The sequence below is a fragment of the Podarcis raffonei genome, chromosome 12 (genome assembly GCF_027172205.1).
Source record: "Podarcis raffonei isolate rPodRaf1 chromosome 12, rPodRaf1.pri, whole genome shotgun sequence".
NCBI classification, from domain to species: Eukaryota; Metazoa; Chordata; class Lepidosauria; order Squamata; family Lacertidae; genus Podarcis; species Podarcis raffonei.
In genome coordinates this window covers 837,622-861,541 of record NC_070613.1, presented here as the reverse complement: position 1 = coordinate 861,541, position 23,920 = coordinate 837,622, and the positions used below count along the sequence as shown (strand labels likewise).

Below are 23,920 nucleotides of genomic sequence, written 5' to 3'. Positions count from 1 at the left end.
CAAACCACAGTGGGGGCGACGATGCTCCGCCAGCTTCTCTGAGCGGCAAGGGCTCTGCGGAGGCGAGAATCGGCCGGACATATCCCCCCCAACCACCAGGGGGCCTCCTCCCCTGCGCGGAGCTGCGAGAGGACAGCTGCGCAACGCGAGTCGGATCCTGAAAGGGCGCCGGGTGGGAGAGAGGCAGGCTGCGTCCTCCAGGGAGCTGAGCGGAAGCCTGCGGGTTCCAGGTCTAGACACGCGCGCCTGGGGCGGAGGGCTGCCGGATCCTGCACCGCAGGGAAGGGGAAAGAGGCTCCACTCACCTCCTGGGCCGGTTCTGCGTGGCGGCGCCCGCCTGCTGCTGCTGCTGCGCTTGTTGCTGCGCCGCCTGCTGCTGCTGCGCCTGCTGGGGCGCTGCCCGCTTGCGCGTGGGCTCCATCACGGCCTGGGGCATCCCGGGGCGAACGGAAGGGCTCCCGACGTAGGGGGGGCCTGGGGGACCCATTGGAGCCCCCTGGTGGGGCATGCGAGCGCCTGATGGCATCCCAGGACGCTGGAGGGAGGGAAAGAGGAAAGAAGGGAAAGGCGCAGATGAACGCTTGCTCCAGGAGGTGGCAGCACGCCGATCGGAGCCCGCGCAGGTCCTCTCCCCTGGCGGGCGGGGGGGGGGGCAGGTATCCAGGCTCAGGGCAGCAAGGGGGGAGGCCCAACTTTCCTGGGTCAAAAGGACATAAGGTCACCTCTTGCCACAGCTGGAGGCAGGGTGCGTCTGCAAGCCGGTTGCAGGAGGCGAGAGAGGTTGTGCTGGGGTCCCTAAAGCCGGCCCAGTTGGGCCCTGAGAGAACAGGATGCTGGACTAGATGGGCCCCTGCCTGGTCCCTGGCTCTTCCTGTGTCCTTATCTAGGGCCCCCAAAGCAGGCCCTGAGCCCCACAGCCTCTTCCCTCCTTGCCCTTCCCATCAGCTGGTTCCTAGGAACATCCTTGTCTCTGATCCTGGGAATAAGCCTTGGCTTAGCCAATGACAGCCCTCTGCTCCTCCATGAATTTAACCCTCTTTTAAAGCAGTCGCTGGCTCCTGAGGCAGTGAGTTCCAGTTCCACCCCGCGTTGTGCGAAGGACTTTCTTTTACCCATCCTGAATCTTCCAACATTCAGCTTTACAAGTTCGAGTGTTGGGAGAGGGAACTTCCCTCTCTCCACTGTCTCCATGCCAGGCACAATTTTATAAACTTCTATCATGTCATTTCTTGTTTGCCTTTTCCCTACACTAAAAAGAAAAGCAAAGCAAGCCCCTTTGGTCATTCTGGCTGCTCTTTTCTGAACACTTTTCCAACCCCACAATGTCTTTTTTAAAGTGAGGCAACCAGAACTATTCACATTATTCCAAATGTGGCTTCGCCATAGATTCCTATAATGACCTCATGGTATTGGCATTTTATTTTCAATTCCTTTCCTACCGATCCCTAGCATGGAATTTGCCTTTTCCCGCAGCTGCCACATGCAAGCTCTCTTCAATGACCTCAAGGCCCCAATCCTGGTCATTCACAGTGTCCAGGGCGGCTGTCTCCCAGCTCCATCTGGTACGCAGGATGTGACCCTCCCTGCCCACAGACTGTCTTGCCAGAGTGGTGCATGCTCTGGTTGTCTCCCACTTGGACTACTGCAATGCGCTCTACGTGGGGCTCCCTTTGAAGGTGACCCGGAAACTGCAACTAATCCAGAATGTGGCAGCTAGACTGGTAACTGAGTGGCTGCCGAGACCATATAACTCTGGTCCTGAAAGACCAACATTGGCTCCTAGTACGTTTCCGCGCACAATTCAAAGTGTTGGTGCTGACCTTTCAAGCCCTAAACGACCTCGGCCCAGTAGACCTGAAGGAGCATCTCTACCCCCATCGTTCTGCTCGGACACTGAGGTCCAGCTCCGAGGGCCTTCTGGCGGTTCCCTCCCTGTGAGAAGTGAGGTTACAGGGAACCAGGCCTTCTTGGTGGTGGCACCCGCCCTGTTGAATGCCCTCCCATCAGATGGCAAGGAATAAACAACTACCTGACTTTTAGAAGACATCTGAAGGCAGCCCTGTTCAGGGAAGTTATTAATGTTTGATGTTTTAGTATGTTCTGATATATGCTGTGAGTTGCCCAGAGTGGCTGGGGAAGCCCAGCAGGAAGGGTGGGGTATAAGTAATAAAATTTAATAATAAAATTTAGGACATGGGGATGTAGTAGCAACCCTTGTTGTTCTGACTGTTGAAGAGGTCGGTGGCCCCATGGCTGACCCACAGAGTGTGGGTGAGCCTGCAGTTTAAGAGCTGCCCCAGCTGATTCAGACCAAGGAAGTCTTCACAGGAGCAAGAGCCTGTCAGCGCATAACTCCTCTGCTCAGAGACCTGCACAGGTCACCCATTTGCTTCCAGGCCAAGTTGAGGGCGCTGCTATTAGGATATTGTAACCAGGGATATTTTTCAGCCAGAACCTGCCGGAACTCAGATCCAGCATCTCTCAGGTGGGCGCCATTGCCATGATAAGAGAATGGGGGAGGCATTCTTGGTGAGTTCTGGCACCTCTTTTTTTATAGACAAATAGCACTGTTTGTAACCCACCCTGGGACCTCAAGGTGAAAGGCAGATAACAAATAAAGACTAAAAACAATTGAAGCCATAAAGAGCTTAGGACCAGTTTACTTCTGCGACTGCCTTGCCTTTATATGTCTAATGAACTGCTTTGGTCTGTGGAACTGATGCTGCAGCTGGTGCCACATAATGCTCATTCCAATCTTTTAGTGTGGCCACACTTGCACTACGGAACTCCCTGCCACTTGACACCAGGCAGGTGCACCTTCACTGCACTCTTCTTGGCACCTGTTTAAAACTTTTCTGTTTAGGCACCCCTATGCAGACATGGAGAAATTACATGTGCTTTCTTTCTTTTAAACTACTGTTGATTTCAATCATCCTTTCAACACTTTTAATACCTGCTCTTAACTGTTTGTATCGATAATCTTTAATGCTGGCCTCCTTTCCACCTCCAGGCCCCTGAAGCCTTTTGCACCCAATTTCTCCAAAGCCACCTTCCCCCACCCCAATGCCACCACTTCCCAAACTGCAAAGGAGACTAAAGAGAAGCATGACCCCTCCTGGCCACACAGAGCCACTTGCCCACCACAACCGGCCTCTGTGGCTTGACCGTCCTGGCCTTCACCTCCCTGCCCTGGCAGCCTTCAAAACTGCAAGCCCCTTGGGGCAGGGACCTGTCTCTTCTCCTTAGTTGCTGTGTCAGGCACCGTGTTCATGGGCAGCACCATAAGGATATAAACCTCATCCTCACCCCCCTCCAACGTATGGAGAGAGCCATGGGTGGGAGCTGCTGTGAGGCAGACAGGGGGTCCTTTCATCTGAGGGCACCTGTTGCGGCCACAAGCCCAGCACCACGGGGGGGGGGGGAGATGAGGCCCCTCCCAGCCAGCCAAACATCTCCACCCCCAGCAGCAACTGACCCTGCAAGCATGCCTCACATTCAGGGCCACCTGCTGCTGTCTCTCTGGCCCCCAGGCCTCCGCCTCCCCCTGGAGACTCAGCTGCTGCCTGTCAGTCAGACCAAGAGGCCGGCCAGCCAGTGAAGTATGGAAATCAAAGCATGGCACACTTTCCCCCCTTCTCTTCACCTTTAAGGAAGACCTTCCTGCATCCCTTGGGGGGGGGGAACCCTTTCAGTTTGTTTAAGGTTTTCTCTATTTGGCCCCAGAACCTCTGCACAAAGGTGATGGGAGCAGACACACAGGGGCTCCCCTGACTGCAAGGGAATGAATTGTTTTGAGCCAGTTTTGCTGCAAAAAAAAAAAAAATTACAGAGGAAGCAGAAGGGATTTCTGTGGGGCGGGGGAGGCCAGGTCTAAAGGCCAGCATGTGCTGAATGGAGCTGCCCCCCCAAAAAAAAACCTGCACAAGAGGTGGACCAGATACTTGTGAAATCACAAAGCCGGAAGAGGTTGTGGAGATCATCTAATCCCTGCCCCACAGAAGAGGCTGCAATGCAGGAGGCAGCTGCCCCATCCCTGACACCTGACCCGTCCTTGAGCCTCTGCTTAAATATCTCCAGCCCCAACAGACCTCCTGCCTTGTCCTGCTACGGCCTGTCATTTTGGGAGTGACACTTAAAAAAAAAATTCTTCCATGAGGGGACTTTAAAATGCGTTTCTGGGTGTGAGGAACTAAAATCTGCTATTATATTTATGATTCAACAACATTTAGCTTGGTAGTCTATGTTTGATGAAGAAGCACATCAAACTGCTTTCGGAAAGCCAAAGAATTTTAATTTTACCTTCTGAAAATGTCAAGTAATGCTAAATATTAATATATACGGTAACTGCAAGTACTTGGCAACCATTTTTATGATTTCTATGCAAGGTTACACACATTTCACTTACCAGGCAAAACTAAATTGTATTAATTTAATCACACTATATTTTGATTTCCCAAATCATGTTACGACTTTTTAGCATCCTTCAGTTTTGGAATTTGAAAGCTGGAAAATCCAAAACACCCGACTGGCCTGCCTTTTGCACCTGGCCTTTTGTTCTGCCCTCAGGAGCAACAGGCAGCAGGCCTGCGCCATCTTCTGTGTGACTGTCAGCCCTTCCGGTATTGGAAATGCACCTCTGTCTCTCCCTTTAAGCTTCTGATCACCACCGCGAACAGGAGGCGAGCACTGCAGCTGGATCAGGCCAAAGGCCCCTCTAACCCAGCCCCCTGAAGCTACAGCAATTGTGGGGAGGGGGAGAGGAAGGGGTGGCCATGCGCTGAGCCTCCCCTTCCTGGAAGTTCTTTCATTTACTTTAAATCTACACATAAGGGCCAAGAGGCAGCCATGAAGGGCTAGACCAGGTGGGACCCAGCTGGGCTTGGAACAGTGTCTGCCTGAGTAACAGAGGCTCTCCAGGCCAGAGGAGAACTTCCTTCTCTGATAAAGGCAGGAACTGGGTTTCCACAAGCAAGACCTGAACTGCTGCTGCAGCTCCTTCTACCGTCCATCACAGGACTTGGTCTGCAGAGCTTCCACCATTCCAGTTGCTCTCCTTGACACACACTAACTGATCAATTCCTTCCTCAGAACTGGACACAGCCTTCCAGAAGTGACTCAGCCAGGACAGAGCCCTGAGCTCCGACCAGTTGCCCTCACTTGTGTCTTGCGTTGTGTGTGTGCGCGCACACACTCCTTCATGATCTGTTTTGAACCCAGCTCATTAGCAATGAATTCTGAGCACCACCCTTTTGACTTCCTCGGACAGTTTCTGTCTGTTGTGCTTCTGAAACACCCGCTGAGCTCCAGGGTCAGGAGCAGTAAGGCTGAAAGGCTGCCTTGCTGAGCCAGGCTTGGGTCCACTGAGCCTCGCATGAGATTCCCAGCCATGACCAGGAAGATACAACCACAATCAGGGCAGGAAGCCCTTCAAGGCTCGTTCTTCCCTTCTCCACCACAAACAACCCTCTCCCTGCCCCATTTTGCCAGGACGAAGAGCCCTCGCCTCTTTCGCCTGCCCTTCCCCTCTCATGAACATTGCAGTCCTCCCTCTTCTTCCCTCTCCTCTCCAACCCTTTTGGAGTTGGGGGAACCAGAAACCCCACCTGCATTTCAGGTATTCCAAGTGAGCCAGATGCCCTAATCTAAGAAATTCAGCCATGGGGTTGAGAGGAGGGGATGAAGGACTGGGGGGCAGGGCAGCCATTGTTACCTTTGCCCCAGGGAAGAAAGATAACCTGTCGCATTAACAGCACTTGTCATTTCCATCTTGGTGTTCATTTTTATGAAGAACCTCAGGAAGCAGCTGGGTGGCTGGGCACTTTTGTTGTCTGCAGCTGCCCAGAAGGGAGGCTGAGACGCCTCAGTCAGCCAGGAGGTCAACTGTTCTTGCCTTTGGGGGGGGGGATCTCTTCCCCAAGTACTAGCAGAAACTTGGCACCGTGTTGTGCCAGTTGGGCAGGACTCTTCACACCACCTCCTCATAGAATCACAGAACTGTAGAGTTGGGAGGTCATCTAGTTCAACCCCCTAAAATGCAGGAATCACAACTAAGGCCCCCAGGTCAGATGGACATCTGGCCTCAGCTTAAAGGTAAAGGTAAAGGGACCCCTGACCATTAGGTCCAGTCGTGGCTGACTCTGGGGTTGCGGCGCTCATCTCGCTTTACTGGCCGAGGGAGCTGGCGTACAGCTTCCTGGTCATGGGGCCAGCATGACTAAGCCGCTTCTGGCGAACCAGAGCAGCGCATGGAAACGCCGTTTACCTTCCCGCCGGAGCGGTACCTATTTATCTACTTGCACTTTGACGTGCTTTCGGACTGCTAAGTTGGCAGGAGCAGGGACCGAGCAACGGGAGCTCACCCCGTGGCAGGGATTCGAACCGCCGACCTTCTGATCCTAGGCTCTGTGGTTTAACCCACAGCACCACCCGCCACTCTCAGCTTAGAGACCTCCAAAGAAGGAAAGCCCACCACCTTCAGAGGGGGTGTCGTCCCCCCCACCAGGAATCCCCTAGAAGCACCAGGGCTCGTGAGACCAGCACTGACCCACCTGCCTGATGCTCGAGGGAACCTGCAGAAAGGACCTCAGGACAGGAGCGCAGCCCCCTTGAACCCACAGCAGAGGAAAGGCTATAGAGAGGCTCCCTGAGGGGACATGGGGAGATGGCTGGGATGGAGACAGCAACGCTTGCTGCCCTCTCTCACCCTTAACACTCGAACCCAGCAGCGTCACCCAAGGAAGCCGAACGCTGGGAGACTCAGCACAGACAGAAAGAAGGGTGTCTTCACACTCAGCAGTGCTGGGTTCAAGTGAGGCACAAGTGTTCGGGGCAGGGAGATTTCAGGCTTGCCAGACCCACTTGAGGTTTCTAGTTGTTGTTTTTTTGTTAGAACCCCAAAGCCAAGATAGCAAAGCAAAGATGGAATTAAAGGACAGGGTGCCTCTGAGCATGTTCTAGGAACTTGCTTTCAGTGCCAGAACTGAACTGAGCTCACAGTCCTTCCACACAAAAGCCCACTTCTGCCTGGCTTTCTTCAATTCAGCAACATAAAAGGGAGGGGGGATTTTGTTGTTTGAAATACAGGATGTTGGCTCATACGGAGTCAGAACACTGGTCCATCTATTGCTCAACACTGACAGGATTTCAGGCAAGTGGGTCTCCCCCAACCCTGCCTAGAGCTGTTGCTAGGCTTGAACCAGACATACTCTGCAGACAAAGCAGGTGCTCTTAGAATCATAGACCTATCCCAGGCCCTCGTATTGGAAGGGACCCCAGGGGTCATCTAGTTCAACCCCCTGCAATGCAGGAATCCTTTGCTCAACCTGGGACTTGAACCCAGGACCCTGGGATTAGGAGTCTCATGCTCTACCGACTGAGCTATCACAGTGAGCTACGGCCCTTGACACCCGACTGCTGCTACTGGGAGCCAGAAACACGGGCCAATCGACTATAACTCACGCATAATTCTGCAAGGAGGCTTCTACCTACCACCTGCCCACCCCTGAACTCTGGAATTCACCGCTGCAGGAGGCAATGGAGGCCACTAACCTGGGCAGATTTAAAAGGGGGGGGTGAAGCAAATATCAGAGGGAGGGCAAGGCTCTGAATGCAAGTTGCTGGGGCACACAAAGAGGGAGGTGGCAGTTCTTGCACTCAGGTCCTGCGCACCTGGGGGGGGGGCTTCCCTCTGGGGCCCCTGCTTGGTCACTGAGAGAAGAGGACGTTGAGCTGGGTGGTCCTTTGGGCTGATCTCCAAAGAAGACTTTTGAAGGGGGTCCCCCTGCCTGTCTGGGAAAGGGAGCTGCCAGGTTGTGCCACGGGGCAAGGAAACTCTCTGGGGATGGTGGCCTGGTAGCCAGAGCAGCCAAGGTTTTGCTCAGGGACCCTCCCAGTCGGCAGCCAATGCTGGGGGCCACATCCTGCCTGGGGCCCTTTGGGAGAGGGAGCCAAGAGTGGCAGCAGGAGCCCACGGGGGGGAGGGGGGAGGAAGGCTTGGGATGCCAACCTACAGGCCAGAAACTCTGAAGGTCCAAATCACTTGGAGGGGGCATCACCAACCCCTTGCCACCCACATGGTGTCCTTGATGGACAGGGGGGCAGTGGGGCGTTCGCCCCACTCCTCCTCCCCCCTCCCGCGCCCAGGAGGGCTCCCCAAGCCCCCTGCCCCTCTGAGGCGTCCCGCTCCGCCGGCCTCTTTCCCGAAAAAGGAGCGCCTTCAGACAATGGTGCCGGAGAGCCCTCGCGCCAGGAGGGATTCCTCGCGCCTAGCGACGTGAGAGAGCAGTGCCCGGGGTTGGCACGGGGCTCCAGCAAAGCCCGCCCGGAGACGAGGGCCTGGGATACCTCCGGAGCCCGGCCCCTCCCCCCCCGCGCCTTGCCCAAGTGGCCCCTCGCCGCTCCCTCGGGGTCCGCTGTGCGCACCTGTTTCCGAGCCAGGCCCGGACCCTGCGCACGTGCTGGGGGGAGGGGGCGTGTACCCCCCCTACACACACACACACCCCACGCGGGCCCGGGCTGCCCCCTCCTCCCCCCCTCCCAGGCCGGCTTTCCCGCTCCTCGCCGGGCAGCCCGCAAACTTTCCCCACTCACCACCCCATGGACCAGAAACTCAAAAAGTTTGCTTTTCGTCGCCTTTCGCGCTCCGCCCGTGACTTCCTCCGCGGCCATCGGGGTCGGGTCTGCACTGCTCCGCCTCCCCTTCTCCTCCTCCTCCTCCTCCGTCGGTCCGTCTGTCTGCCTGCCTTCCTGCCTTCCTGGGCTCGCCGCCTTCCCTGCTGCCTCCGTCCTCCCTTTCTCCTCCTCCTCCTCCTCCTGCAACTCTGCCCGCGCGCTCCGTCTTTCTTCCCTCGGAGCCCCGCTGCGCGCTCCGCTCGCTCCGCTCACACTTCTAATAGCTCCGCCGGCCGACGGGGGAGGGGGCCCGGCAGGGCTCCCGCGACGGCCCACGGCCGGATTCCTCCGCCGAAGCGCCGCGGCCGAGGCCGGCTGAGCCCCAGCGCCGCCCGCCGCCGCTCCTTGCCGCGTCCCCGCGCAGCCTCGCCCGGCGCTCCGCCTGCCCGTCCCCGGCGGCCGCGCAACGCCTCGCCGCCGCGCCCCTCCTCGCGCCGCTTCCAGGCCGCATCCCCCGGGACCCTCCAGGCGGCCCGGCTACCGAGGGAAGCGGAGGGAAGGAGCCCGCCTCCCCCCACCCGTCGGAGGCTGGACGGGGGCGGAGGAAGCGAGGAGGGGCGCGGGGAAGGCCGGGCGGCGCGGGAGACCCTCTTCCCCCAGTGCCCGCAAACCATGACACCGGGGAGACGGCGGGGGCCCCACACGGGATGTCGCGGGTCCTTCCCCGCCGCCCCCCACCCGCTCTACGTCGAGCGGCCCCGGCGAGGCCGGTCTAGGCTCCCTCCTCGCAGAGACGTCCGGCGGAGGCGTCACCGTCGCCTCGTCTTCCTCCCCCCCCCCCCCGCCTGTCGGTCACTCTCCCGTCCTGCCCTGCGTGGCGCTGGCAGGGAATGAAGAGCCGCCGGCATCTCCCGGTGCGCGTCTCCCTGGCAACAGAGCCAGTGTTGCCAGGTAACGGGCAGGGCGTGGTACCCAGGAGAGGCTCCTTCTGCACCCGGCGCAGCCCGATGCGGAGTCGTGAAGAGGGAGGGAGGGAGGGAGGACAAGCGGGGGGAGGCTTCCTCCCGATGCGTGATGGCGGAGCGGCGTGTTCACACGTGCAGACGAGGGCGCCCGGTTGCCCCCGGGTCTCCCCAGTCACGGCCAGGACGAGGAGAGGCGGCGGGGAGGCGAGGGAGCCCCTCCCCCGCAGGCTCTCCAGTACCCCACCGGGGGCGCGACCGCTGGATCCCCCTGCCCAACGGGCTGCGGTGGTGGGGAACCCCCCCGGGGGATCCCCGCCGCCCTCCTGGTCCTGCCCCCTATGGACGGAGCGGGGGGAGGAAGGCCGAGAGGAAAGGACCGTGGCCCCTCCCCCCCAGAATCCCGGGGCTTCCCACTGACCGACCCCCCTTCTCCCCCCCCCGCAGTTACCGGGCTCCTCCCGGCGGGGAGGGGGCGCGTGGGGCGCATGCGCAGCGCTGCCTTTTTCCCCTCTCGCCGTGAAGGTCAGCCGAGCGGACTGAGGGAAAAGGGGCGGGTGTTAACTCCTTCCACGCCGCTTCAGTGGAGCCGCGCCGCCGAGCGCCGCTCTCCCTCCCCGCCTCTCCGACAGCGCCTCCGCCGCGCAGCAGACGCGCCGCCGACGTCGCGCCGCTTCCCCGCCCCTTCGGAGAGCGGTCGGCGGAGGAGGAGAGAGCGGCTGTCGCTGCCACCGGCTCCGGACTCAGCAGGGCCGCCCCGACGGAGGGAGCCGAAGGCGCGCGGGGCTCCCGTCTGGCCGGCCGGGGCCGCCGGAGGAAGGAACGCGCTTGCCGAGCCTCCTCCCGCCGCGGGTGCCCGAGCCCCAGTCGGGGGGCTCGCCAGCATTCCGGGTGCGGAACGGCCCCCCCGGGGCAGGGGCCAGCGAGCGAGCGCCCTTGCCGGACGTGACCCCCGACGGCGGGAGGAGCTGCTATGGGCGGGCGCCCGCTTGAGCCTGGCGATGCCTGAAGCGGCTGCCCCCGGGATGCGGGCCTGAGGGGCCCCTCAGCTCGGCCCAGGCGCCCCCTCCTGCGACGGAGCTCGCTGAGACTCCGGAGGCGGTGGACAGTCGCCTCCCTCTTTCCCGAGAGGCTCGAGGGTCTCCTCTAGCCCAAGGGGTCTCCTAGTGGGTCCAGGGTCCCTGCGGAGACCCCAAAAGCAGCCTCGCCCCCAAGAGGCCAGGCGACTCTCGCTCCGCTGCTTCCTCTATGTGGGCTACTGATCCTGTTTGTCTTTTTCGCGGGGCGGGGGTCCTGGAGCAGAGCCGAGTCCGCCAGCCTGAGGCAAATTCTCCCGCGCCCCTGAAAGCCCAGCTCGGTGAAGCCCATCCTTTGTATCAGGAGGAGGTCCGAGAGGGGCCCCCGGGTGCTGTGCCTGGGGAGTCCTGTCGGGGCCTGGGGGGGCGGGCAAGTCTCTGCAAAGGCAACCTGGCACTCGCACCCCCTCCCTAACCTGCAGAGGCGAGGGTCTCTCTCTCACACATGCACACACAGGGCCCGACCGACCCCCGGCGAGGCAAGGCCCACCTGAGCCACAAGCTGGGTCTGCTTCTGCTGGGGGGCCACCTCTGTGCCTCCCCTTTGGGGGGACAGGGATGCACGTGCGGCCAGCTTAGAGCCCTCCGAGGGGGGAAGCTGCACCTGCCAACCAACCTGCCCCATGGAACTTCCAAAGGCTGCTTCCTCCCAAATGGGCCAGGAGCAACCCGAGGGGGGCGCTGTTTATGACACTCTCTTGAAGTTCCAGGTGTGCTCAGGGGCCCCAAAGAACTGGAGAGCCCCGTGGCCTTGACCAGAAAGGGCTTCCTGGAGAAAGGGCACCTGGAGGCTTTAAAGCAGGGGCTGGGGCAGCCGGGACCCTGCTCAGCAGGAAGAGGCTGAGCCCGGAGACCTCAGAGCTTCCATCCAGCTCAATGGGATGCTGCTGGGTTGCATTTATCGGGCTCTTCGGAGTGATATGGCTTTATTTTAAGACCTCTGGGGTCGGATTCTGATGGATCCCAGCCCACATTCCCAATGGATCCCAAAGGCCGCTTGGGAATGGGTGTGTTGCGAGGGTTGCAGAAGCCAAGCTGCTCCTAGAACATTTCTGAGGCCACTGAGGGGGACAAGGCTGGACGATGAGCAGCCCACCTGGAACTCTCTCCTTCCTGAATGCTCCTTCAGAAGGAACAAGCACTGCAGCAGCAAGCCAGTCACTCTTTGCAACTGGGGAGACATGGCCCTGGGGAAGAGAGGGAGGGAAGGAAGGAAGAGTCCCCATGGCTTCTAGTAAGTGCACACACAGAGTTAGGAAATAGCCATGCAGGTATGCATGGACCTAAACGTTTTCTTGCAAGAGCCATCTGTGACTGGGGCTGCAAGTATTCCAAGTGCTGTTATCGTCAAAGCTGTTGGTAGACATAATAAATATGTGATTGCGAAAAAGAATAGCCTAAATAATGTGCCCTTGTTTTCTAGCCCACCTCCCCCTGCAGCCTCTGGCCGGATCCAACCACCCACAGCGCAGGGGCAGGGAAACCCCCCTCTTGTTCATTTAGCCTGCTTGCTAACTGTAGGCTGCAAACCCCAGATTCCTACTCCACACACACCCATGCCTTGCCTTGGGGAGAATGGGCTGTTCTACTCTGGTCCTGTTTGAGGGCTTCTTCCCTTTGGGGCATCTGGTCGGCCACGATGAGAACACGAAGCTGGCCTGATAATAATAATTTTATAATAATAATTTATTATTTATCCCTTGCCCATCATGCTGGGTTTCCCCAGCCACTCTAGAGCCAGCTAGATCCAGGTTCTTCTGATGTTCTCCTCATCCCCCAGGAGGACCAGGCTTAGAAGAAGTCCAATTAATTTGTTTTTGGGAAAAGAAAGGGCTCCTTAGTCTGTTGGCCCTCTCTTTTTCCCACCCCTTGAAATTCATGGTGGATCCCCAGATGGTGTCAGAAGGCCTTCTGGCAAGAGATGGGCTGCACCTCACAGCGGCTGGCAAGAATGTGTTTGCTAAGAGTCTCACAAAGCTGTTCAGGAGAGGTTTCAACTAGAACTTGAGAGGGAGGGAGGTGGCATTACAGATGACAGAAGAACACCTGGCACTGGGGATAATGCACAGGAAACTGAAGTGGTGCTCCAGAAACCTGCTAAAGGGCAGGAAACTACAAGAAGGAAGCAGCTGGAGGGAATGACTCGCAGTTTCAGTTGACTCTATAGTAATGCACACAGTATGGGAACAAGCAAGAGGAACTAGAGCTCTTAATACAGGATGGCAAATATGACCTAATAGGCATTACTGAAACATGGTGGGATGAGACTCATGACAAGAATGCAAGAATTGAGGGCAGGAGGGCCAGCTTGGCCCCACAACCATGGGGGCCATGGGGCAAGGGTGCCATGCAGCATGCACAGACCTGGTGCCAAAGTTTGTGGGTGCCCGGCTCCTTCATGGGGAATTTTGTGGGTGCTTGGGTACCCAGGGCCCCAGCAACTATAATTGAGGGGTATAACCTGTTCAAAAGGAATAGACCAAGCAGGAAGGAAGGAGGAGCATTATATGTAAAGGATGTGTACACTTGTGAAGGAATCCATGACCTGGAGCATGGGAAGCAGATGGAGAGTATATGGGGGGAAATTGTAGGAGAGAGAAACATCCATGATTTTATTGTGGGTGTCTGCTATAGACCACCAAGCCAGACTTGGATGATGACTTCCTAGAGCAGATTACCAAACATTTAAAAAGGAGAAATATAGTAGTCATGGAACTTCTGCAATATCTGTTGGGACTCCAACTCTGCCAAGAATGTAAGGTTCAAATCTTGGACCTGGTCCTCATCAACAGAGAGGAACTGATCAGCAAAGTGGGCATACTGGGAAACTTGGGAGGAAGTGATCAGGCTTTCTTGGGTCTCATTATAAAACCAGCAAGAGGAAGCTGAGTGTAGTCAGACATGCACTCAGGATTGGTGGATCATGGGAATGCTGTGGACATAGAGTATCTTGATTTCAGTAAGGCTTTTGACAAAGTCCTCCGTGATATTCTTGCAGAGGAGCTGGTAAAATGTAGGTTTAATGAGGTAGCTGTTAGGTGGATTTGTAGCAGGTTGACTGACTGAACCCAAAGAGGACTCATTAATGGTTCCTCATCAACCTGGGAAAAAATGACAAGTGGGGTGCTACAAGGTTCTGTCCTGGGCCTGTTGATAGTCAAAGCCTTTACAAATGAATTGAGGGGGTGCTATTCCAATCTGCAGGTGATATCAAGCTGGGAGGGGTAGCTAATGCCACAGAACACAGAATCAGGGTCCAACAAGATTTTAGCAGATTGGAGAACTGGGTCCGAACTAACAAAATGAATTTCAATAGGGACAAATGCAAGGTTCTAAGTTAAAAGACACTTAGGCAGAAAGAACCAGCTGCACAAATATAAGATGGGGGACACCTGCCTTGGCAATAGTACATGTGAAAAGGAACTAGGGGTCTTAGCGGACCAGAAGCTTAATGTCAGTCAACAGTGTGATGCAGCAGCAGCCAAGGAAGGAAGGAAGGAAGGAAGGAAGGAAGGAAGGAAGGAAGGAAGGAAGGAAGGAAGGAAGGAAGGAAGGAATGCTATTCTAGACTACACCAACAGAAATATAGTATCCAGATCAAGGAAAGTCACATTACTGTTCTATTCTGCCTTGAACCATGCCTGGAATACTGTGTAAAGCTCTGGGTGCCACAATTTAAGAAGACTATATTGACAAGCTGGAACATGTGCAGAGGAGATCAAGGGTCTAGAAACCAAGCTTTATGAGGAACGGTTGAGGGAACTGGGGATGTCTAGCCTGGATAAGAGGAGATTGATTGTAGATATGATAGCCATCTTCAAGTATCTTAAGGGCTGCCCCATGGAAGACGGAGCTAGCTTGTTTTCTCCTGCTCTAGAGAGCAGGACCTGAACCAATGGATTCAGACAACAAGGGAGGAGTTTCCAACTCAACATCAGGAAGAACTTTCTGGTGGTAAGAGCCATTCCGGAGTAGAACAGACTCGGGAGGTTGTGGACTCTCTTCATTGGAGTTTTTAAAACAGGTTAAATAGCCATCTGTCATGGATGCTTTAGTTGCAAATTCTGCATTGCATGTGATTGGATTAATGACTTGGGGTCCCTTCCAACTCTACAATTCTATGATCTCACATCCAGAGAGTCTTTGGCCTTCTCGAGGAAAGATGCCATCATGATAAAGAAGAGAGGGGCCAACTTTTGTTTTTGTTTCCTGCCTGGCCCCCACCCTCCTTTTGAGTGGAGATGGCTGAAGGATGAGGGGGAGGGGCCCCTGGCCGCTCATGGTGGAAACTGACTTCAGAAGGCAACTGCCTCTCTTGGGAAACATCCATTTGTCCAGCCTTGGGGAGATGCCAAGGGACAAATCCACCAGTTTTCCTGTATTTATTTCTCATCCTTCCTGGGCTAAACTCCACCATTTATGCATCTGTGGTCTCCTCTCCTCCCCCCCCCCACTTTGTTTAGTGAAATGGACAGTCTGCTACAATGGTGCCTTCTAGGGACCCCTCACTTTTCTAAGCCCTCCATTACTGTCATCAAGCATTGATTAGGAATCGGACGTCTGCATTGCGGGAAGTTGTTCTAGCCGGTTGTTGGGACCCTTCCAACTCTGCAATTCTATTATTCTATGAAGCTTATCACTCAATGCGCAACAATCGGAAGGTCAAGCCACAGCCCCCCCCCACTTCCTTCTGGGCTAGGCTTCCTTCCTGTTCCCTAATAATATAATCAAAGAACTGTAGAGTTGGAAGGGACCCCGAGGGTCATCTAGTCCAACCCCCTGAAATGCAGGAATCTTTTGCCCAACACGGGACTCGAACCCACAGCCCTGAGGTTACGAGTCTCATGCTCTACCAACCGAGCTATTCCAGATCTGAAGCAATGCTCCTGAGGGTTACTCTCAGAGTTAAGGGTCTTAGATAGCTACTGTTTACTGGTCTCCCGCATTTCTGGAGTATTTTGAATCTGTACAGAAGAGAGCGCCAGCGACACAATGGGGGGCCTCCGTGGGTCAGGGGAGTGAGAAACCACAAGTCGGTTGTGACCATTTGGCAAGGCATTTTGAAGGCCAGGCCTCTGCAGCAGCTGCTGCCTGAGCACTATTGTTAATCCAAGCCCCAATGAGGCGTCTGCTGCCCCCGTCTTGTCCGGTTTCCATGGGGTCAATTTCAGTTCCGTGCCAAGGGTGTGGCCAAGCCCCATGCTGTGGTCTGACTGACCAGATGCTCTCTTGCCCCTTTGCCCAACGTGGCTCATGGGCACAAGCCCAGGGGTGGGGGCTGAGCAGATGAAAGACATACTTTCATACTTTCAGTGCAGTTCAACATCTCTATGGAGCCGTTGGGAGTGGCCAGCTGAGACCTTCAGTAGCGGCCCTGTTAACTGCGCCACCTTAGGATGCTGTGGGAAGGAGCTCCCGCCCCCTTGGAGAATAGGCAGGCACCAACGGTTAGCTGTTAACTGTTAGGGACGCAGGTAGCACTGTGGGTTAAACCACAGAGCCTAGGACTTGCCAATCAGAAGGTCAGCGGTTCGAATCCCCTTGACAGGGTGAGCTCCCGTTGCTCAGTCCCAGCTCCTGCCAACCTAGCAGTCCGAAAGCAAAAAGTGCAAGTAGATAAACAGGTACCGCTGCGGCGGGAAGGTAAACGGCGTTTCCATGCGCTGCTCTGGTTCGCCAGAAGCGGCTTAGTCATGCTGGCCACATGACCCGGAAGCTGTACGCCGGCTCCCTCGGCCAGTAAAGCGAGATGAGCGCCGCAACCCCAGAGTCATCGGCGACTGGACCTAATGGTCAGGGGTCCCTTTACCCTTTACCACTTTAACTGTTAGCTGCTTCCAGCATGCATTAAAAACACATTTGCTTAGGCATTCCCAGGCCAATGATGCTAGTTTTCAGCATCCTAGTCACTGTAATAATATAAATAGTTTACTGGTGTGGTTTAATTATTATGTATTGGTTATTTTACTGGTTGCAAATATTCTTAGTGCTCTCTGGAGAGAAAGGCGGCATAGAAACAGTTTTATAAAACCAATAAATAAAACAGGCAGCATAATGAATGCCTCTGGCCCCCGGGGGGTGAAGGGGGGGTGGAGGAACACAGGACGAGGAGGCCCCCCAGCCAAGCATGGACCTGTATGTGTTCTCTGGATCAGAGCTTCAGGTTCCTGGCTGTGCCCTGGGCTTCCCATGAAGGATTCATCCTGCACTGAAGAAGTTGCATCACCTTGGGCTGCCTGGGAGCCCTGAGACAAGAGCTCACCTCTCAAGGAGGGGAAAGGGGGTTTCATGTGAGTTCAACGTCCAGTCTCCCCAGGATGGGGCGGGGGAACAGCAGCAGCTGGACCCAAACAAAGGCAACAGCCAGAAAGGCCTCACAGCACCTCTGCCTGACCTCCAGGGTCAGACTCTGGTCCGTCTCCAAAGGCCAGGAATCTCATGCAGAGAAACCCCAGCGAGTGGCTCTTAGGAGCACAACATTTTGGCACATATCGGAGTCACGCTCTTCTCCACGCTCAGATATTGTTGTGAGATGCACACAAGGTAAATTAGAGTTGGGGGAGCAGGAGCCCCAGGGGAGGCAAAGCAGCCCCTGACTCCCAGGTGTACCTGAAAGGGCAGCCTCAGCCAGCAGGGGGTCCAGGGGCCCACACAGGAGGCGCTGAAGGGGCTGCTGGGAGAACTTGCCGTCATCTACCAGAGGGCCTGGAGCAGACCTCTCTGTCCTTGCGACTGCCACCAGACTCCCTCCCCCAGCCCCCTTTCCTGCCCCTGCCTCTCAAGGGGGCAGTGACCATCTCCACTAGCTCTGGTGGCATCAGATGGCATGCTGCCAGCATGGGAGAAGGATGCCACTGGCAAGGAAACACCAGGTGCCAGGTGAGGTTCTGGACTCTGCGCTGGGTGATCCAAAAGATTCTGGCCACGAAAGTAACTGCTAGAGGGCTTCATTTCCCTGCCTTTGCCCATCCCCGGTGGACTTCCGAAGCCCACGGAACACCGGGGAGGGGGAACGGAGCGTCTCCTGCCCCCCTCTGGTTTCAACAGGTAGGTCTCCCATTAAACTGCCCGGGGCTTGGAGACAATGTGGACGACTCGTTAGAGGCACGGGTGTTCTCAGTGGGATTGTGTTTCTTTAACAGCCATTAGTGGACCAGGATTGGAACCACGGTGCATGGGGAGGAGAGGGGGGTGCACCCTTTCCCTCACCCCCGCAGTCCAACGAAATTGCCCCCCCCCGCCCTCCTAGCCGAAGTTGGGGCAGAAAGGGGTCCTGCGTGGGGCTGACCATTGCAGCAGGGCGGGGGATGCTCAGCCTGCCCAGGAGGCTCTGTGAATGTGCTGGGGGGCGGGGGGGGCACAGTGCCAACCTCGCCCTGTCCGGACGCCAAGAGCTCCGGCATCCATAATACCCGCCCCCTCTTCCCGATTGCCAGCCTCACACACCAGCGTCCGAGCAGATGGAGGTGTCGGGGAGGGGGGGAGGCAGCAGGTGAAGGCACCGGGGGGGGGGTCACTCACTCCAGGCAAGTTTACCTTGGGCACAAGCAAATGAGCCGCGGGGGAGTCCAAGACGCCGCCTCCTCTGAGAGAGAGAAGCGGCAACATCTTAGCAGCAGCCCAGCCGCGGAAGCCCCCCTTTGGGCCAGCAAATGGCTGCCCTTCCGTGCCCCCCCCCACTCCCCGCATGGCTGACCCATTCCCCCCTCCCCCGAGGCAGCCCCTCCCCGGGCTTCGGCCGGCCCTTTCCGCGGCCGCGCCCCCGGCCGCCTTGTGCACGTGGGCGCGGAGAGTCTGCGGAGAAGGTGGTCCCCACGGCGGGGCCGCCCCCCCCCCCGTCCACACACACACTCGCACTTACCCGGCTGCCCCGGTCCTCGTCGGGTCCGCTCTGGGGCTCGTGGGTGCCTCCCTGCCTCGCAGGCCAGGCGCGGTAATGCTCGTGCGCTCCGCCGCCTGCAGCCTCCGGCGCCCGGGACTGGGGGGCTGCGGCGAGGCGGCGGGAGTTGCCGGCCGGGCGCGCCGAGGGGCGCCTCCCCAGGAGCCGGGGCTGCTGCTCCTCTGCCCTGCCGTCCGTGCGGGCCAGGAGGAGACAAAGAAGCTCCGCCGCCGCCGCCGCGACGGGGCTGCCAAGACCCACACGGCAGCTTCCTTCCTTCCCCTCTTCCTTCCCAAATGCTTCTGCCCGAGTTTCCATGGGAACAGTATAATGCCTTTCGCGTTGCTGGGGAGATGCAGAGGCTCAGCAACCTCGCCAGGCCTGCCAAGAACCTCGCGGGCTTCGGGGGGCTGCTGCGAAAGCCGGGGGAGGATTTGGCCCCGGACGGGGCCATCTCCATCCGCAGCAGAAGGTCCCGTGAGCCTGGCTGCCGGATCGGGGCAAGGGGCCCCCTCTGGTCCAGCACCCACTTCTCACAAGGGCCACCCAGGGGCCTCGGAGGGCGGCGAACCGGCAAGCAGGATCCGGCCCAAGAGAAACTCTCCGCTCCTGCGGTGTTCCAGCAAGCGGCATTCAGAAGCACAGATGCCTCTGACTGTGGGAGCTGGACAGAGCCAGGAGGGAAAGGTCTCCCGCGGGACGCGGTGGACTCGAGTGGCCACCTGTCAGGGATTCTTGAGCTGAGATCCCCGCATTGCAGCGGGTTGGGCTAGATGACCTTTGGGGTGTCTCTAGCCCCCTCCTCCATGATATAATAAAGAGTTTGCTGGATCTTGCCCAAGAATCCCTGTTGCCCAGCTTCCTGTTCTCCCAGTGGCCAACTAGATGCCCATTATGGGAAACCAGCAAGCAGGATTCCAGCGCCAGAGCAACTTTCCAGCAAATGGTCTTCAGAAGCACTGCTGGATAGAATCATAGAACCGTAGAGCTGGAAGGGACCCGAGGGTCATCCAGTCCAGCCCTCTGCAATGCAGGAATCTCAGCTAAAGCATCCCCGATAGGTGGCCGTCCAACCTCTGCTTAAGAACCTCCAGGGAAGGGGCGTCCACAGCCTTCCCGGGGATACCCCTCTCTTGCTTCATGAATTCGTCCAACCCTCTTCTCAAGCCCCCCAGGTTGGTGACCATCATTGCCTCCTGTGGGAGAGAGTTCCGCAGTTTGCACAGAGGAGGACGGTCTTTCATCTGCCCTGAAAGGCCACGAGGAGAAGGAGCTGCCATCCAGCCCCAAAGGCCTGGCCTGAGGGAGCCTGTCGTGGGGTCACCTGGTTGCCTCTGCAAACTTCAGGGCTCCCCCAAGGGCGTCGGGGGCTCCCCTTTGTTTCTTCCTCGTCCTCTCTTGTGTCTACAACCCGATCCTTAGGAACCGGGTAAATTATGAGGAGGGAGCGATAAGGGCGGATGTTCTGAGCGACTGAAAGGCGTCTTGCAAAAGGGTCCTGGAAGCAAAACAGGCGAATGATCTGGGCTCAGCAGCGCCCCGTCGTGTGCCAAAGGCAGGCAGGCAGGCAGGCAGGCGGTGCAAGCGTCGCGGGTTCTCCGGGGCGGATGGACGAAGCGGCTGCCCGAGTCTCTCTCCGAGGCTGGGCCCTCGCGCGCTTCCTTCAGGCGCACGGCAAGAGCCACGTGGAATCACGCCAGGACCTGCCTGTAGTTTTCCATTCCTTTTCTCCTGAAGCCGGTGAGATCCGTTTGCTCTGCCTCCCTCTCCAGAACAAGGCGCCCTTTGCTCAAGCGCCCCCACCCACCACAAGCAGGCCTCCCGCCGCGACAGGTGATCTGCACTCACTCATACTTCCCCTGGGTCACAGCAAAGAAGAACTCCTGGGACAGAGGCAGTGGCGGACGCTGGGCTTTAAAATTTCTGCGACACCAGAATTTGGCACACAGACACCTCTTGCATTCTGTTGCTCATCACTGTTGCAGCATCCCCTGAGCTCCCGGTGCAAGCAAACTGGTGGTGCTCCCCTAATCCGGCCTCTTGATGGAGGGCTCCTTCACAGCACGTGAACCTGGAGAGGGGGCTTCTCCTTCTGGGCTCCCCACCTGCAGCCAGCGAGGAGGCCAGCCAGTGCCAACAGACCTAGATGCCCAGGAAGGTGTGTGGGGCAAGGGAGAGGGCGAGGAGCGAAGGGGCCACGAAGAAGCAGCCCCTCCATGGCAGAAGCGTAGCATGGGGGGGCAGGGGCACCTTGGCCCTGGGCACACACTTCTGAGGGGGTGCAACCAGGTGACCCCACGACAGGCTCCCTCGTGGAAGGGGAAGCCACAGGGAGGCAAGCCCAGCTGTGCCCAGGCCGGGCCTTTGGGGCTGGATGGCAGCTCCTTCTCCTCGTGGCCTTCTCGGGAGAGAGGTTTGGGGCTTTCTTCATTTCAAACTGTCCTATGACATTCAGATGAAGGGTGTCATACAGATTTAATAAATAAGGAAGCTGCTGGAGTTGGGAAGCCAGTCTAGGTTGGGAAGGATGTGCCGTGTATCCAAAAACCCCATCCAGCTCCACAGGAGGCAGCGAGACATGGGTTTGCTCACAGCAGGTTCATGGGAGAAGTTGCTGCTCCTCAGCATCAGGTGGAGGAAGCCTGGAGGAAGCAGACCCCCCTCTGCCACACACCTGCCTCCCTCCACAGGGCACGGCAGAACCCAAGAGCCCAGCCAGTACCACAAAGGGCTGCTGGATCAGGCCAATGGCCCACCCAGTCCAGAGTCCTGTTCTCACAGTGGCTGACCAGATGCCTGTGGGAAACCAGGGAGGGGAACCTGAGTGCAAGAGCGACTCTCCCCTCCTGAAGTTTCTTGCAAGCGGGATTCGGAAGCATTTCCTGCCTCCAGCTGCGGAGGGCAGAGCGTGTGGTGGCCTGGGACTCGGAGCCAGAGGAGACTCAGTCTGCACTGGACCCTTTGCCTCAGGCAGCATCCGAACCAAGCCTGGGGCCTGATCCTGAAGAGTCCCAGTCTGCACAGGTTCCCCTGCAGCAAACACCAGCTGGGCCAAGTCAGGGGCCTGATCCTGCCCTGGCTCCAGATGCGGGGTTGACCTTGTTACCTTCATCTGGGCCATCACTTACAGCTGCTCCACTCCCAGCTGGGTCAGGGGAGGCTGAGGCGGCCTCTGGGTCTAGTCACCCACCGACGTCTCCCGAGCTGCAGAGACTCAGGTCTGAAAGAAGGAGAGACCGGAGTACTCGCAGGAGGAGTGCTCACCTTTGGGTGAAACAGGGAGGTGAATCGCCAGGGGATCAGGACCGGCCATTACCCCGACAAAGATAAAAGGCTGTCGGACCCCGCCCCAGGTTGCGGGAGCAACATTGTTGTGTGCTAGATCCTGCCTGAGATCCTGTACCTGTCCTTGCCTGGTTTCCTGCCTTGGCCCTGTTGGACTGACTCCTAGCGGAACCTTCGGATTCTGAACCGGTCCTGGACTGCGTTTCACGGATTACCCCTGTGCCCAGTACAGAGCACACCCATCCTGGCTCTTCCCCCCCTCTCCGTGAATTTATCTAATGCTCTTTCCAAGTCGTCCAGGTTGGGGGCCAGCCCTGCTTCCTGCCACCCACCCACCCACCTAGCTCCTTTCAGCCAATCAGACAGAGCTTTGCCAGCCCCCCACCTTATCAGCTCTCCTCCTCAAGCCCAACCCAAGGCTATCCCTGCTGAGTCAGAGTCTGGGCTGCTTGCTCACAGCCTTTAAAAATGCAGCAGCAAAGAGGACCCAGGAGAGAACACTCACTGACTCTGCAGCCGGCAGGGGACTGGGCGGGAAGGCTGCCTGTCCTCACTCCCCATTGGACTTGCAAAGTTGTGATACACACACACAACTCCTGCTATGGCAGAGATGCAGGATCGGCCCCAGGAGTGCCAACTGGGCCCCGCGACAGTGTGTGCTGGGGGCTGTGGATGCCATGCAGTATGCATGGCCCTGGCACCAAAATTTGTGGGTGTCCGACCCCTTCACAGGGAAAATAATAATAATAATAAATAATAATAATAATAATTCATTATTTATACCCTGCCCATCTGGCTGGGTTTCTCCAGCCACTCTGGGCTGCTTCCAATGGAATATTAAAATACAATAACCTATTAAACATTAAAAGCTTCCCTAAACAGGGCTGCCTTCAGATGTCTTCTAAAAATCTGGTAGTTGTTTTTCTCTTTGACATCTGCTGGGAGGGCATTCCTCAGGGCGGGTGCCACCACCGAGAAGGCCCTCTGCCTGGTTCCCTGTAACTTGGCTTCTTGCAGCGAGGGAACTGCTTGGCCACCCAGGGGGTTGGCACCTAGGATAGGCCTGCTCTGTGGTTTCTTCCTGCTCCCTACTTCAGTGGCTGAAGCCTAGTCAAGCCAGGCAGGACCCTGCAAACACACATAGAGGTCAGACCACTGAGGACTTTTCCCTGGAGTAACAGGAAAAGAAAGACAGACCAGGTCCAGGGGCAAAAGGACCCAAACACTGCTGCCAGACAGGAGTTAAGTGGCTTAAGAAGGTTGGACTACATCTTCCCTCCTGAGTTGCACATAACCCACCCCCCACCCCAACGTGCCTTCATTCCACCCCATTTCAGGCAAGGGAGGGGGCCACACAGAGCAGGGAAGCCTCTCTTCCTTGCCCCTCCCCTGCACAAAGAACCAGCCAGCTCCTACAAGTGGTTTTATTTTTCTCTCTGCTCAGTGGCCGGCGGTTCCAACTGGAGCTAGGAGCCCAAAGCAGAGGTGGTCAGGATCCTGCCTGCAACCAGGCCAGAGGGGCTCATTGCAGATTTGCCAGACACAGACTCGTCCCCATTCTGCTTCCACCAACCCAGGAGGAGAGCAGGGCATCACCTTCAGAAAAGCCCCTGGCTTCACCCAAGGCAACTAGGCACCCAGCTGGCTCCAGGGGTCAGATCCAGGCTTGGGGGGTGGGCAGCCCCATCATTGCCGCCTGGACCAGTCTGCTGTGATTCTCCAGGAGCGGGGGGGGGGGCACGACTCACCATCAGGCAGAGGCTTCCAAGAGATGAGCTGCCTCCTTCGGAAACTTCATGCAGCTGTGATGGCAACACAGCACAGAAGAAAAACCCCAAGGTGGAGCTGCTGGAGGCAAAGGCCAAATCATCCCCACACCCAGGGACACAGTGGCGGTGGGGGGTCACAGATCCCTGGGAAAACGGAGTCTAGAATGGTAGCGTTGGGGGCACCCAAAGGTCATCAAGTCCAACCCCCTGCAATTCAGGAGTCATCATCCAACTGCTTGGCTGACTGCGAGGCCGAGGGAGTTGCCCAGCACCCCCCACCCACCTGGCAGAATCAGCACCCACCTGCAGGAAGGAGGCACCCACCAGGGGGCATCGTGG

The 23,920-nt window shown here is 57.4% G+C and overlaps 1 protein-coding gene and 1 non-coding gene across 11 annotated transcripts in view; both read right to left on the bottom strand.

The window, feature by feature from the left end:
• SMARCD3 (SWI/SNF related, matrix associated, actin dependent regulator of chromatin, subfamily d, member 3) overlaps window positions 1-23,648 on the bottom strand; it is a 38,702-nt gene extending 15,054 nt beyond the window's left edge. For 3 of the 10 annotated variants that reach the window (XM_053409764.1, XM_053409765.1, XM_053409766.1), the window contains exons 1-2: window positions 18,510-18,860; window positions 306-535 (exon numbers count right to left, since the gene is read on the bottom strand). In XM_053409764.1, coding sequence (XP_053265739.1) covers window positions 306-535; window positions 18,510-18,845 — 566 coding nt within the window. In that variant the 5' untranslated portion in view covers window positions 18,846-18,860. Of the gene's footprint in view, window positions 1-305; window positions 536-8,589; window positions 8,860-8,883; window positions 9,004-10,023; window positions 10,133-18,184; window positions 18,272-18,509; window positions 18,861-23,560 lie in introns of those variants that run through there. The other 7 variants (XM_053409768.1, XM_053409770.1, XM_053409773.1 and 4 more) reach the window with 6 other exon arrangements.
• TRNAR-CCU (transfer RNA arginine (anticodon CCU)) lies at window positions 7,315-7,391 on the bottom strand. The gene has a single exon. It is a non-coding gene; the product is annotated as a tRNA-Arg (tRNA).
• Window positions 23,649-23,920: the final 272 nt, after the last annotated feature.